This window comes from Calidris pugnax, unplaced genomic scaffold, assembly GCF_001431845.1.
Source record: "Calidris pugnax isolate Ruff unplaced genomic scaffold, ASM143184v1 scaffold349, whole genome shotgun sequence".
NCBI classification, from domain to species: domain Eukaryota; kingdom Metazoa; phylum Chordata; class Aves; order Charadriiformes; family Scolopacidae; genus Calidris; species Calidris pugnax.
The window spans coordinates 538,428-550,428 of record NW_015091088.1 but is presented as its reverse complement, the minus strand read 5'-3'; the positions used below and the strand labels follow the sequence as shown (position 1 = coordinate 550,428).

The 12,001-nt window shown below is 41.6% G+C and overlaps 1 protein-coding gene across 4 annotated transcripts in view; it reads left to right on the top strand.

The window, feature by feature from the left end:
- The window catches only part of LIMCH1 (LIM and calponin homology domains 1), a 186,883-nt gene that overhangs the window by 122,223 nt on the left and 52,659 nt on the right, over positions 1 to 12,001 (top strand). For all 4 annotated transcript variants that reach the window (XM_014957818.1, XM_014957817.1, XM_014957816.1 and 1 more), the window contains exons 7-9: positions 663 to 858; positions 5,109 to 5,358; positions 6,115 to 6,387. In XM_014957818.1, the coding sequence (XP_014813304.1) occupies positions 663 to 858; positions 5,109 to 5,358; positions 6,115 to 6,387 (719 nt within the window). The remainder of the gene's footprint in view (positions 1 to 662; positions 859 to 5,108; positions 5,359 to 6,114; positions 6,388 to 12,001) is intronic.

Genomic DNA, 12,001 nt, shown 5'->3' with positions numbered 1-12,001 from the left:
CTTTCATAACAGGAATTTCTCTTCAAGGTAGAGGGAGGCTGGGGCACACTGCTTCATTATTTTGCCGAGCTGAAGCAGCAACAACAAATGCTGTCTGCTGATGTCCCGGCCAGATACAATAGATGGGCAGGGGAAGGGGGGGATCTTTTGGAAAGCAGCAGACTTAAACCTGACGCAGACACGATGTTAAAATCGTAGTGCCTTTGCCTGTGCTATGGACTATGGACGACAAGTCAAGTTTCAGGTTCCTTTTGGTTTTGTTCGGTTTGTTAACTTGCCTGTTGCAACATGGACGACAAGTCAAGTTTCAGGTTCCTTTCGGTTTTGTTGGGTTTATTAACTTGCCCGTTGCAACTTTTTTCTCAGTTCATGGTACTAATCTAATGAGCGGGGTTTCCTCTTAATCAGCATAAAGTTGGGGTTTATTGCAAGCTTGCACTTTTGCTTCGAAGGGGAGAAGGGGCAGAAAAGAAGGTAACCCTTTTTTTGGGGGGAGTAGAAGGGGCAGAAAAGAAGGTAACCCTTTTTTTTGGGGGAGGAGTTTTTTGTTTGTTTTTTTTTTTTGGTGTTTGGGAAGATGCTTTGTTGCCTGCTGTGTGATGGATCTCGCGGGTATGTCGGTGGCTTCTTTATGAAGAGGTACCTGCTGTGCTCCCGTGTAGGAAACGGAGGATATCGAGAGCCCGAAGCGCAGCATTCGCGACAGCGGCTACATAGACTGCTGGGACTCGGAGCGCAGCGACTCCCTCTCCCCCCCTCGCCACGGCAGGGATGATTCCTTTGACAGCCTGGACTCCTTTGGCTCTCGCTCGCAGCAGACACCGTCTCCAGATGTAGTGCTCAGAGGGAGCAGTGATGGTAAGTACCTGTCACCCTGCAGCACACGCGGAACGCTGTGACACGGAAACAAAATTTGGGGAGCGAATGGGCCATTGGGAAGCAGGACGCAGCCTCTGGATCGTGCTAATCCGGTGGGGGAACTTCTCTGTGAATGCTGATTTGTGCTGCCCGAGGTTTAGATGATTTTGCCAACAACTTGAAGTCTGTCTCGGTCAGGGTAGCGTAGCGTTGGAAAATGAGTTACATCATTCCAGTGTAATTTTACGATGGGGAGAGTGCTTTTCTGGGTTACGGTGTAAGGGGATGTTATGCAGACTCATTTTAACTTATAAACTAGGCTGGAGCAAGAAATAAAAAGGCAGGAACAAGGGAAATATTGAACTGAATAAAGTGCTGCCTAAGTAAACCCATGGCAGATAGATGACGTAGAAATATCTTGGCGGTGTCTGATACCTGACAGAGTTTTGAAGTCTGATGTACAACATCTTACCAAATGCCTTTTTTTTTTTTTGTGGTATTTAGAAAATTGGGTAAATTAATAGCTCCCAGCATGAGAGCTGTGGCCATGTTTGTACACCTTTGAGTGAGGACATGCTGCTCTAGGCTTACAGAAGGGGTGCTGCTTCTCTGCCTTTCTTCTCTTTCTCCAGAGGGTTCTAGGGGCTTGCAAACAGAGCAAGCTGGATGAGGAAGGATTTGCTAGGGGCTGGTGTGGAGCATGCACTTAGGTTACCTACCTGTTGTGAGCAAGGTTCTGGTTCAAAAGGATGCTTGATTGAGGCTCCCCCTGAGCAGTTACATTCCCAATGAACGGATGAATCAGTCAGACTTCATCATCAGATGAAGTTACGTTCCACACATGAATCACTTCTCCTTAGTAATGTTATTTATTGAATAAAAAAAAAAGGAAGGCCAGAAAGACTTTTTGGTAGAAACCAGATGTTCATACCATCATTTTGGCAGTGTGAAAGAAACTGGTGCTAATCATAACCGGACACATGAGAGATTTCCTGAGGTGATGGGGAACTCCTTAAAACTGAAAAGCTGGCAGGGAGAGCTGGTATTGAAGTTGAATTACGAAAGAGCCGCGGGGAAAGCAGGGCTAAGATCTGTTCTGCTGTTTTGAATGGAATTGGGGCTGTTGCTGGTTGACCGTCCAGAACCAGCTACTGGGTTTGATTCCCTGAAACAGCCTCATGCCCCCTCAGACACTGAACACTGCACAGTCTCCACATAAAAGATTTTTCTGCCTCCCCATATGAGACAGGAGTGTGGTGTTGGCAAGCAGGGACACCTCACATGTCCTAATCAAGATGTGTTGCTCCGTCCTGAGTGCTCAAGGAGTGTCCAGTGTCCCTGTCTACTTGGAACTGGTGGGCAGCCAGTTACATATGTCCTGTAGCTGCTTCTTATCAACTTCTGCTGTATTAGCAGATTTTGGTAAGGTTATGTGGTTGTTTATTTGCCACAGCTAAGACGTACTGTCTTGTCACATTCTTGAGTCCATAACACAGAATAAGATGCAAACACACAAAGCTTGTTCTTAAAAAAATAAATGAGTCTTTAACTGTATCCAGACCCATGGTACATGCAGATGGTGTGTGCACACGTTTGACTTGTCCAGACGGCCCTTTCTAATGTGTCCCATTTTCCCTGCTTGCTCCTGCCATAACTTCACAGCTGTCTCCTCCAAGAGCTGCAGGTGAGGCGTAGCTTGGCTGACCTCTTTCCTTTCGAACCTCGTCCTGTGGCCCCAGCAGGCCAGTGTTTCACTCAGCTGCGTGTAGTGTCTGAGAGAAATAATGTTTACATAAAGTTGGATGGAGGAAAAGATTCTTCTTGCATTACTTCTCTCTCCGTTCAGATCGAAGCTTTACAAACCCAATAAAATGATAGCCAAATAAAGCTGTAATTCCTTCCAGTTCCAGAAAAAAAAATGAATGAATGGAGATCACGTAGGTGATCCTAAGGTGATGATTACTTTAGGTGGAAACAGTAAGTAGTACTACCTTCACAAATGTCATCTGTGATTAGCTCCACTGTTTAGGAACTGCTCTGGTGTCCTATGCGGACCCTGTCCCTTGGCAAAAAGCAAACAAAACCAGTGGTAGAGCAAAATGGTTTGTTTAAAACACGGGGGAATTTCAGACTGACCTGCCTGTAGGGTTGCTAATATTCTCCAGAATGAATTAAATCCCCTGCTTGGCCGACAGTTGTGCATGGATCCCTGTATGAAGGCTCTGTGCGTGTCTGGGGTGTATAACTGCTTGTTACAGGTTGTGGAAACTGGCTGCTGCTTCTCCTACTGGGAAATACAGAACAACAAAGTTAAGATTATAAATGTAGAGCACAGCTTCATCTTCCAGTTGGTGCTTTGGCTTCAAGTGCTGCTTTTTTTTTTTTTTTTTTTTTTTTTCAAATTTAAGCTGAAAATAATTTCACGCGTAAAATATGAATAATTAAAGAAGCTGTTTGTCTTTGAAGTATTCAACTTGGGGATGCTGGAAGGCACATCAGTAATGAGGGAGAGGAATCTGTTCTAATCCCTGTGCTGCTGTGGTTATCTATTCCAGCATTTCTGTCTGCCAGTTCAAGACTGGTTTTCATGTGATACAAAAATAAACACCAGAACAAAGTCAAGAGCAAACAGAATAGCAAAGAACAGTAAGGGATCTTTTAATTTTCTTTTAGCTCCTCTGTGGCACTGCTAAGTCTAATGATATTACAGCTCTTCAAACCTCAGTTGTCCTCAGACACCTACGGTTCTGTGGTCATGTCTCCCCTTTTGTTTAGACATAGACTCAGGTTACCAATCATGGTCCTTGCTATCATGTGCTCTTAACCAAAATTGTTCAAGCAAAAGATTACTGGCAAAAAGTGCAACGTGATTTTTGTCTAACTAGCTCATTTCCATTGTGTCTTGTCTTTTCTTACTGTTCCCTTTCACTCTTCTTCATCTCTCTCCAATCAAACATTGAATAACTCAATCTGCTGCAAAAGCTCTTTGCAAATAACATTCCTAGCATATTTAGACCTCTTTTCCTCCCCTCACTTTGAATTATCCACAAGCTACTTGCGATTTTTATGACTTCATTGTTTTCAGTTGTTCATTAGGTAGCTCAGTGAATTAGCCAGTAATTTACTAGCATGGTGAATTAGCAAGAGGACACAACCTGGGTGGCTTCCCCTCACCCCAGAGAGGGGAACAGCTATTGCGTAGGCAAGTGTTGCAAAGGGACCAAGGGACAGAGAGATCCAAAGCTGGGAGGAAATGGTGGGAGAAATGGCTGAATGTGCTCCCTTTCATTCTTCAAGCCCGAGCCTGTGGTGATGTTACACTGCTGGGAGAGAACTATTTACGTAACTTCTTGGTCAATTACTTTAAAAGGCTCATGATGGTGCAGGGAATCTTGTGAATATCTATGAAGCCCTTCCAAAAGGCCTATGAGGGCAGTTCCATTGCAAATGGTCATTAAGGTATTTGTCCTGCCATTGGGGAGTTTTGTTTTCAAGTTGGAAAAGTCTTGCCTGAGTTTCTGTGAATAAGTTTATTTTTTTTAATGGGTTGTAAGTATCAGGAAGCTTCAGTCATTTGAACAGAATAAAGTAGTCACTCAGTTCTCTTTATCTCCCATCTTTTTCTATGTAACTCTTAATTTTTCTCACTCACCTTATTTCTTTTCTTTCCCAACAAGTATTCTTCAGTCTTTGCTGTACTGATCTAACCTCTAAATCCTGAGATCCCTTCCTTCTCTCCTTGCCCTTTTCCATTGAGGATCAAGTCTCTTCCTCTGTTTTGCAGTGTGCTGGACTGATTGACCAGGCAACTGGTGAGACTGGAGAGAGACCATCTGAGTCTTCTGATTTATAGTAGCTGATGCTTACTCTTAGATTTTGATCAAAGCTGAAGCTGTCTGCGTTCAAAATGCCCTTTAGTATGTGTCTGTAGAAACACCCACAGATTCCTGTGACCTATGACTGAAGGTGGTTTTTTTCAGGGGTAGAAAATAAGGGTTGATGGAACAACCTGTTTACTGCCTGTGTATATAATATGGCTACTACCTTCAGTGACTGATTTTAAAATATAAATGCAGGTAAAAGTGGCTTCATTTTTTGGTGTTCACATGCTACATGTAATTTTTTGTGCTGTCTTCTCTGATTTAGAATTTAAAAAAACAAACCAAAAACCCCAAAGAAACAAAAAAATCCAAAAACCTGGATGGAAGTGAAAAGAAGTGGGATTTTTTTTTTTTCTTCTTCCTCACTAGGGAGAGGAAGTGACTCAGAAACTGACCTGCCACACAGAAAGATGCCAGATGTGAAAAAAGATGATATGTTGGCGAGGAGGACCTCACACGGTGAACCTAAATCAGCTGTGCCTTTTAACCAGTACCTCCCAAACAAGAGTAATCAGACTTTCTATGTACCCGCTCCGCTTCGGAAAAAGAAAGCTGAACGAGAAGAGTACCGAAAGAGCTGGAGCACAGCAACTTCACCACTAGGAGACAGACCTTTCAGGTAAGACCTGCCTGGCCAACTACTCCCTTCCTCAGCGATGGTGTTTTAACATGGTGCCTAACTTTTGTTCTTTTCAGAAGAGGTATGAAGCGAATGTTGCTGTAGTAAATCTCTTGCTGAGATGGTGCTGATATATTGTTGGTAGCAATTGGCAAAGGTGGTTGTAGAAGAGCAATGAGTGAAAAATCATTGCCTTGATGTTGTTATTGTTTACTATACAATGCAGTGTATAGCTTGTAAGGTGGTTGTAGAAGAGCAATGAGTGAAAAATCATTGCCTTGATGTTGTTATTGTTTACCATACAGTGCAGTGTATAGTTTGCGTTTCACAAGATGTTGGTTAATACAAATACCGTGCATGTTGACTCAAAACCAGAGCTGGACAAAAATGTTCTGGATGATCCGTCGAAACTCTCAAGACAGTTACTTACTGACAAATGACACTTATAAGTAACGTTTGATGTATCCAATCAAAATAGGTTATATTTTTGCTATGTTTTTAAAAATCAATTTATTTGTGTTATACACCAGTACCGTTTATATAGCCGTGACTGTGTTTCTGCATGCTAGTTTTGTCAACTGATACGTCACTTGATTTGGCCTAAGAGGCAACTTCCATTAAAAAGCATAATTATCTTCCTGGATCATTCATCAGAATATCCTTCGGCGTCTCAATATCAACCAAATGTGTCTCTAGTAAATAAGTGTATATATTTCAGGTGTGACATACCTTAAACCACCTTGTATAATTCAATAGCAAACCCCACCCTGAAACCATAGAAGAGGAACAGAATGAAACATCAGGACTGTGTGAGAAGGAGGAAGTGGGCTCCATGGCTCCTGAGGAAAGCTCCCTTGAAAATCAAGTAGGTTTGAATCAAAATGAAGGAAACTCCGTAGACCAGTCTCCTTCATGTAGTGCAAAAGAAACACCAGCACCCAAGGGGAAAGACGCAGAAGAGATCAGGAAGCTCAGAAGACTGGAACAAGCTGGCATTAAGGTCATGTCAGCAGCCCAGCGCTACGGCAGGTTAGCCCAACGGTGTGGGAAATGGTGCACGCTTCACATTTCTAGGATTGCCTGAAGTGTGGGTTTCCCTCAGTCCGCTGTGATTTCACTTCTCCTAACAAAAACCCGGTCTGCTAAACACTCACCACTGCTAGGGAAGGTCTTGGTCTGAAAAGGCGTTTGATGTGGCAGCTGTGGATTGCAGAGTTGTATGATGCTAACTGCATTTGTGTGGAGAAATTGCATCGTCTGACAGCATCGTGTAAACAAACTCCAAGAAAAGTTCTACACAGGCTACTTGTCACCTCCCACCTAAAGCTTTCTTGCATTTAATAAAAAATACATATAAATGTACATTAAAAGTGCCTTGTTTAGGCAAAAGTTTCAGAAACTCACTTCTTGGCGGTGGGATGGTTTAGTTTACTGCACCACGCTTTTTATGGGTTTAATATTTTTAGCTGTGTTAATAACCAATGCCTTTATTTTTAATGGCAGGAAGTATAAAAGTACAGTGCTTGTTAACACATGTACCAGTTAAAGCATGGAGGCATAGTTCAGCAATTGTAATTTGACTGACTTTGGCATGGAGTATCAGTAGTTATTCACTTATTACCTGTGTGTTATTTATTTTTGGATGTTGTTCAATTTGGTTATTTCCTGTTCTTTAACTCAAGAGCTGAATGATGGCTAGGCTCGCTGCCCATGCCTTTCCATCATCTGATATTGGATCCTCATGAAAAATCTCTTTCTCATGGGGATGGCCCCAAAAACAGAGATTTTAACCAACGCATTAGAAGACTAGGCTCTAATAAATGATCAAAATGGCTTGGCTGAAGAGTAGTGTTCTCCCATCTAAAAGTGTCCAAGTCACATCCGAGTGTCCTCCCATCTAAAACATTTTATTTTGGATTGTGGAGCAAAGTGAGTACTTTAGCAGATGCTGGTTTACAGTCTGGGCTATGAAGTGTTGTGGCAAAAAGCACAGCTCACATGTGATACAGTTTGTTTATCAGCACGGGGAAGCTTGTCTGTGGCCATACACAGATGTGGCCATATGCAGTTAAAACAGTCACAGTATATATGCTGCCATATGTCCTCTTTTCAGGTTTGCTTCAATCTGATATTGGATCCTCATGAAAAATCTCTTTCTCATGGGGATGGCCCCAAAAACAGAGATTTTAACCAACGCATTAGAAGACTAGGCTCTAATAAATGATCAAAATGGCTTGGCTGAAGAGTAGTGTTCTCCCATCTAAAAGTGTCCAAGTCACATCCGAGTGTCCTCCCATCTAAAACATTTTATTTTGGATTGTGGAGCAAAGTGAGTACTTTAGCAGATGCTGGTTTACAGTCTGGGCTATGAAGTGTTGTGGCAAAAAGCACAGCTCACATGTGATACAGTTTGTTTATCAGCACGGGGAAGCTTGTCTGTGGCCATACACAGATGTGGCCATATGCAGTTAAAACAGTCACAGTATATATGCTGCCATATGTCCTCTTTTCAGGTTTGCTTCACTGTTGTCAATCTGTAATGAAACAGTGATTTTGTGTGGTAATGGGATACTTTTTAACAAAGCCAAATACTAGTGAAGCACTGTTGTCAATCTGTAATGAAACAGTGATTTTGTGTGGTAATGGGATACTTTTTAACAAAGCCAAATACTAGTGAAGAGGAACTATCAGTCATAAATTAGTCCTTCAGGCTGAGTTAGTTTGCTAGTTGATCAGGAACCCATAAACCAGTAGGATACTACCAGTTCTAGTTTGATACTAATCCTGTTCTGAGTCCAAGGCTGTAGAATTAATATTAGTAATGTAATAATATGTAGTAAAGCGTAGTAATAGCTTGTGTTTAGCATTGTGTTTAGCACAACAAGTAGCATTGTTTGCCTTTGCATTTGGGGGATGCTCACCATGTTATCTGAGGGTTCCTTTTCCAACCCTGTGCTTGATCTGCTGGATTGATCTCCACAGAAGAAACACACGTGAATCGAATGTGTGGTTCTGTAGCATGAAGTCCTTTCCTTGGGCAATCTGTTGTCCTGACAGGGCTAAAGGAGAAGGGAACATAAATAACAAACCATTTTTCCCGCCTTGCTCACAGCAGAAGCAACTGCTGGAATTTTGCTGCTGGAAGAAGGAGGTGCTGCTGATTTTCTGCCCCAGCTGAGGGTCAAAGAGCAGAGCTTTGTAACCCAAGCTTCACCCTAGTGAAGTAGGAGCCTGCTGCTTGGCATTGTAGGAAGACAGCAGAAAAGGCACTTGGGTCAGAGGTCTGTAAGGAAAATTATTTGTGTGTGTAAGTGGAAGAATAGTGGATGAGGAGAAGGGAATAGTTCAGTAGTGACACTTTAGGATACAGGGGAGCATTTGCTAATCTCTCTTAATGTCTCGTTCTCATTCCCTGTTCTTTGAACCTATCAACTTTCTCTCTCCTCTTCTTGGCATCAAATTCAAGTTTCTGTGCACTAATGGCATTGAGCAGTTCTCAGTCCCTCCTGCTTCTGTATTCTGATTTTATTTTTTTTCTTTCGCCCCTCTTACCCCTCAGCTTCTTATGGTGCCAGCCTCTCCTTTTTTTTTCACCTGAGGTTGTCAGTTGTCTTCCACTTGCTCTCAGTTGTTTACAGGCTGTTTCCTCTCAACATTTTGACCTCTGGAGGACACCCACTGTGACTTTGAGTTCTACAAGGCATCTAATTGTTCCTAAAGTTGAAACTCAGTTGGGGACCTTTCTGGTTCCGGCACAGGAAGGATTTGAACTTGTATGCAAATGCATCTTTTGCTTGGAATCTAAGTACTTATCTCCATTACTGTAGCATGTTCTAGGAAAGGACTTCATTGAACTAGATGCTATACAAATGCATGCCAGAAAGCATTGCCCCTTCCAAAAGGAGTATATTGTGTCTTTATAGCATGTTATTTTATTGGTATGTGACCCTCCTTGCTTGCTTGTTGTCTGCATCTGTCTTTTATTTATGCTATTGTATCTGAAAGATAACAATCATGTTCATGGAGACTCCCTAAAAAAAGGAGGAGAATTAAGTCTGTTCTACTAAGTGACAGAGAGGGGGAGGGTAAGAGAGAAATGTGAGCAAATGAAGAATTATTGGCATGTTCATTGCAAAGGGACATAGGCTCTTATCTTGACAATTCGTAAGTGTGTAAAACCCTTTCGTTGTTCTGAAATGCAATAGAAGGCTACACAAACCTGTACGAGATTGTGCTTCAGGGAGTGGAAACCACTCATGATCTGACACTTTAGAAGCACCTACTATACCAGCATGGACCTGTGTGGTGTTTCTGGAAGGTCTAAGGCTGGGTATACAAGAGCAATTTCCAAATCTCCAGGGAATTCTGGTCCACTGCAAGCTTGAAATCTACAGTCTTCATTATCTCTATAGTGAAGTGGCCTTAAAAGGTACTTTTCAGACAGTCACAAACTGATTCAGGAGACCCCAAAATGTCACAGCTAGTCTCTGATCCCATTAAAAATAAAATGTAAATGAATGGAAAATATTCTTAACCTAGAAACTGATAGCTGAAGTGTAGGTAAATACTGAAAGCTGTAAGTTCTTCGGTTATTCATTACAATGACTCATCATTATTCTTTTGAATATTATAACTCTGTATTTTCTGTTGCCAAAACCACCCTTCTCAAATGCTACATTTGATATTCTCAAACTTCAATAGCAGCGGTGGACCTGAGGCTGAAAAATCTAGTAGTTTTTACTGAATAGTCATTTTGTTATACATAGCTCTTAAAAACTAAAAGCATAAAACAATATCCCCAACCTAACTCATCTTACTGATTTTCATTTAAGAAGTAACTGTAAAGAAGATTTAATGCAGTATTATGGGATCCCCTTTATGTACAGGGTTCTGAAAATTATTTCCAAATTGTTAGATTTCAAAAAAGGGTAATGGTACCAGTAGTAAAGTCTGATTAAAAAAGTGAAGTTAATCATATTTGCTCTGGCTTATTTGAGAGAAAAAGTTCCAGTGTGGTGCGTGTGACTTTTAGATAACGCTTTAGGCACAAAGGAAAACAGTTAAGACACTGCATCTACTTTGGATCAGTATATTTTTCTTGTACTAGGGAAACAAAAGATGTCTTAGGAAACCATCAATGGAAAATTGGACTCTTTCTCTGCTCATCTTGAACTTACTGTATTGCAGGTTTACAAAACAAATTGGATTTGGGCAAATTATACTAGTGTATTGACAACCTGTGATTTAGAACTGAGTGATGCAATATGCCTGTCCAGGGGTGAAATTTGAACCTGAGGATGACCTTGTAGGCTTGTTGATTTTTGTGTGTACAAGAGACAACATCCTTAGTAAACTTCTTACCATGTTATTTTAGGGAAGAAAGAGTAGAAATTGTTGCTATGAGTGGAAGCTAAGGGATAGGACAATACTTGCTGATGGAGAGTTGGAAAGGTGGAGCACTGCAAAGCCTTTGGCTAATTTGAGAGCGTGCTCTCCATGTGGCTAGGGGAGGGGGTCCTCTGCGTTGTGGCTTAAGGTGAAGGCAGGTGGTTTCATCTTGTTCCTCTGTCCTCCGAGGCCTGGGCTGGGCTGACCCGTCAGGGATGGTTTATGGCTTCCCCATAACTTTCTCCGGCAATTTTGTTTGAGCAGTACTTTGAAAGGGCAGTAAAATTTGTAAAACAAGTGCTGTATATAGTGGGCTTGCAGGGCTTTAAAAGGTTTTTAAAAAGCAGCTAATTATAGCACTACTGTTTTCTTTTGTAGATGAGAAGCTCAAAGCAACCTCTGAGCCATTTAGATTTGCTTTCTTAATGTCACTCTGTTTAATCCTTTGTGATGCCTCCTTTTTCCCTTTGTGTAGGAAGGTGTGCTATATGAAAGAGGAAATGCGAGACATTTGCACCCTACAAAAATACTGTCTGGAACAGTCTACTACTTGATATCCAGCTTTCTAAAATATCAATAAATAATGGTTTGATTTTTATAGGGGAGAGTCATGTAGCTCTTGCCAGCTGTCTTTTCAGTGTGCTTAAGAGTATTGACTGTTACAAGCTAAAATAAGCTTAATTATTCTAGGTACCAGCTGTCAAGGGTCTCTATTGTTGTAATCTTCAGTAACAACAAGGCTGTGTTGATACCAGTCTTGTTTCTGACCAAGGCAGGTGGCAGTGTGTTCCAGCACACCAGTACCATTGGCAAACTGGTGCTGTCATAGGTGCTATGTGTCAGCATTGGCAGAGAGGGCTTATGCTGGGGGAAAGGGAAGGTTAGTTAGGGAAAGAACCAAGTGTGGATGTGTGTGAGAAGGAAAGCAGTTAAGAATATTAGGGCAAACACCCTCAGTGATTACTCAGGTCTTAAAAAAAAAAAAAAAAATGGAGCCATTGAGAAGAAAAAGTGCCAAATATCTGGTATTTCAGGATTCAGCGATGTTGGCCAGGGATCAGGTATTTGCATCAAATCTCTTTATTTGTTTGAAGTGTTCAAGAAGTTTAATACTGCCATTTACAGAACAACATTCACTGCATGTAGTATGTTAAACTGGTTCTTACTGGTTCTTCTGGCTATAGCTAAAATAAGTGAAAATCCAACATGCTGATTTTCTGTGTGAAGTCCTTGTGGATTTGTTACTTGTATATGA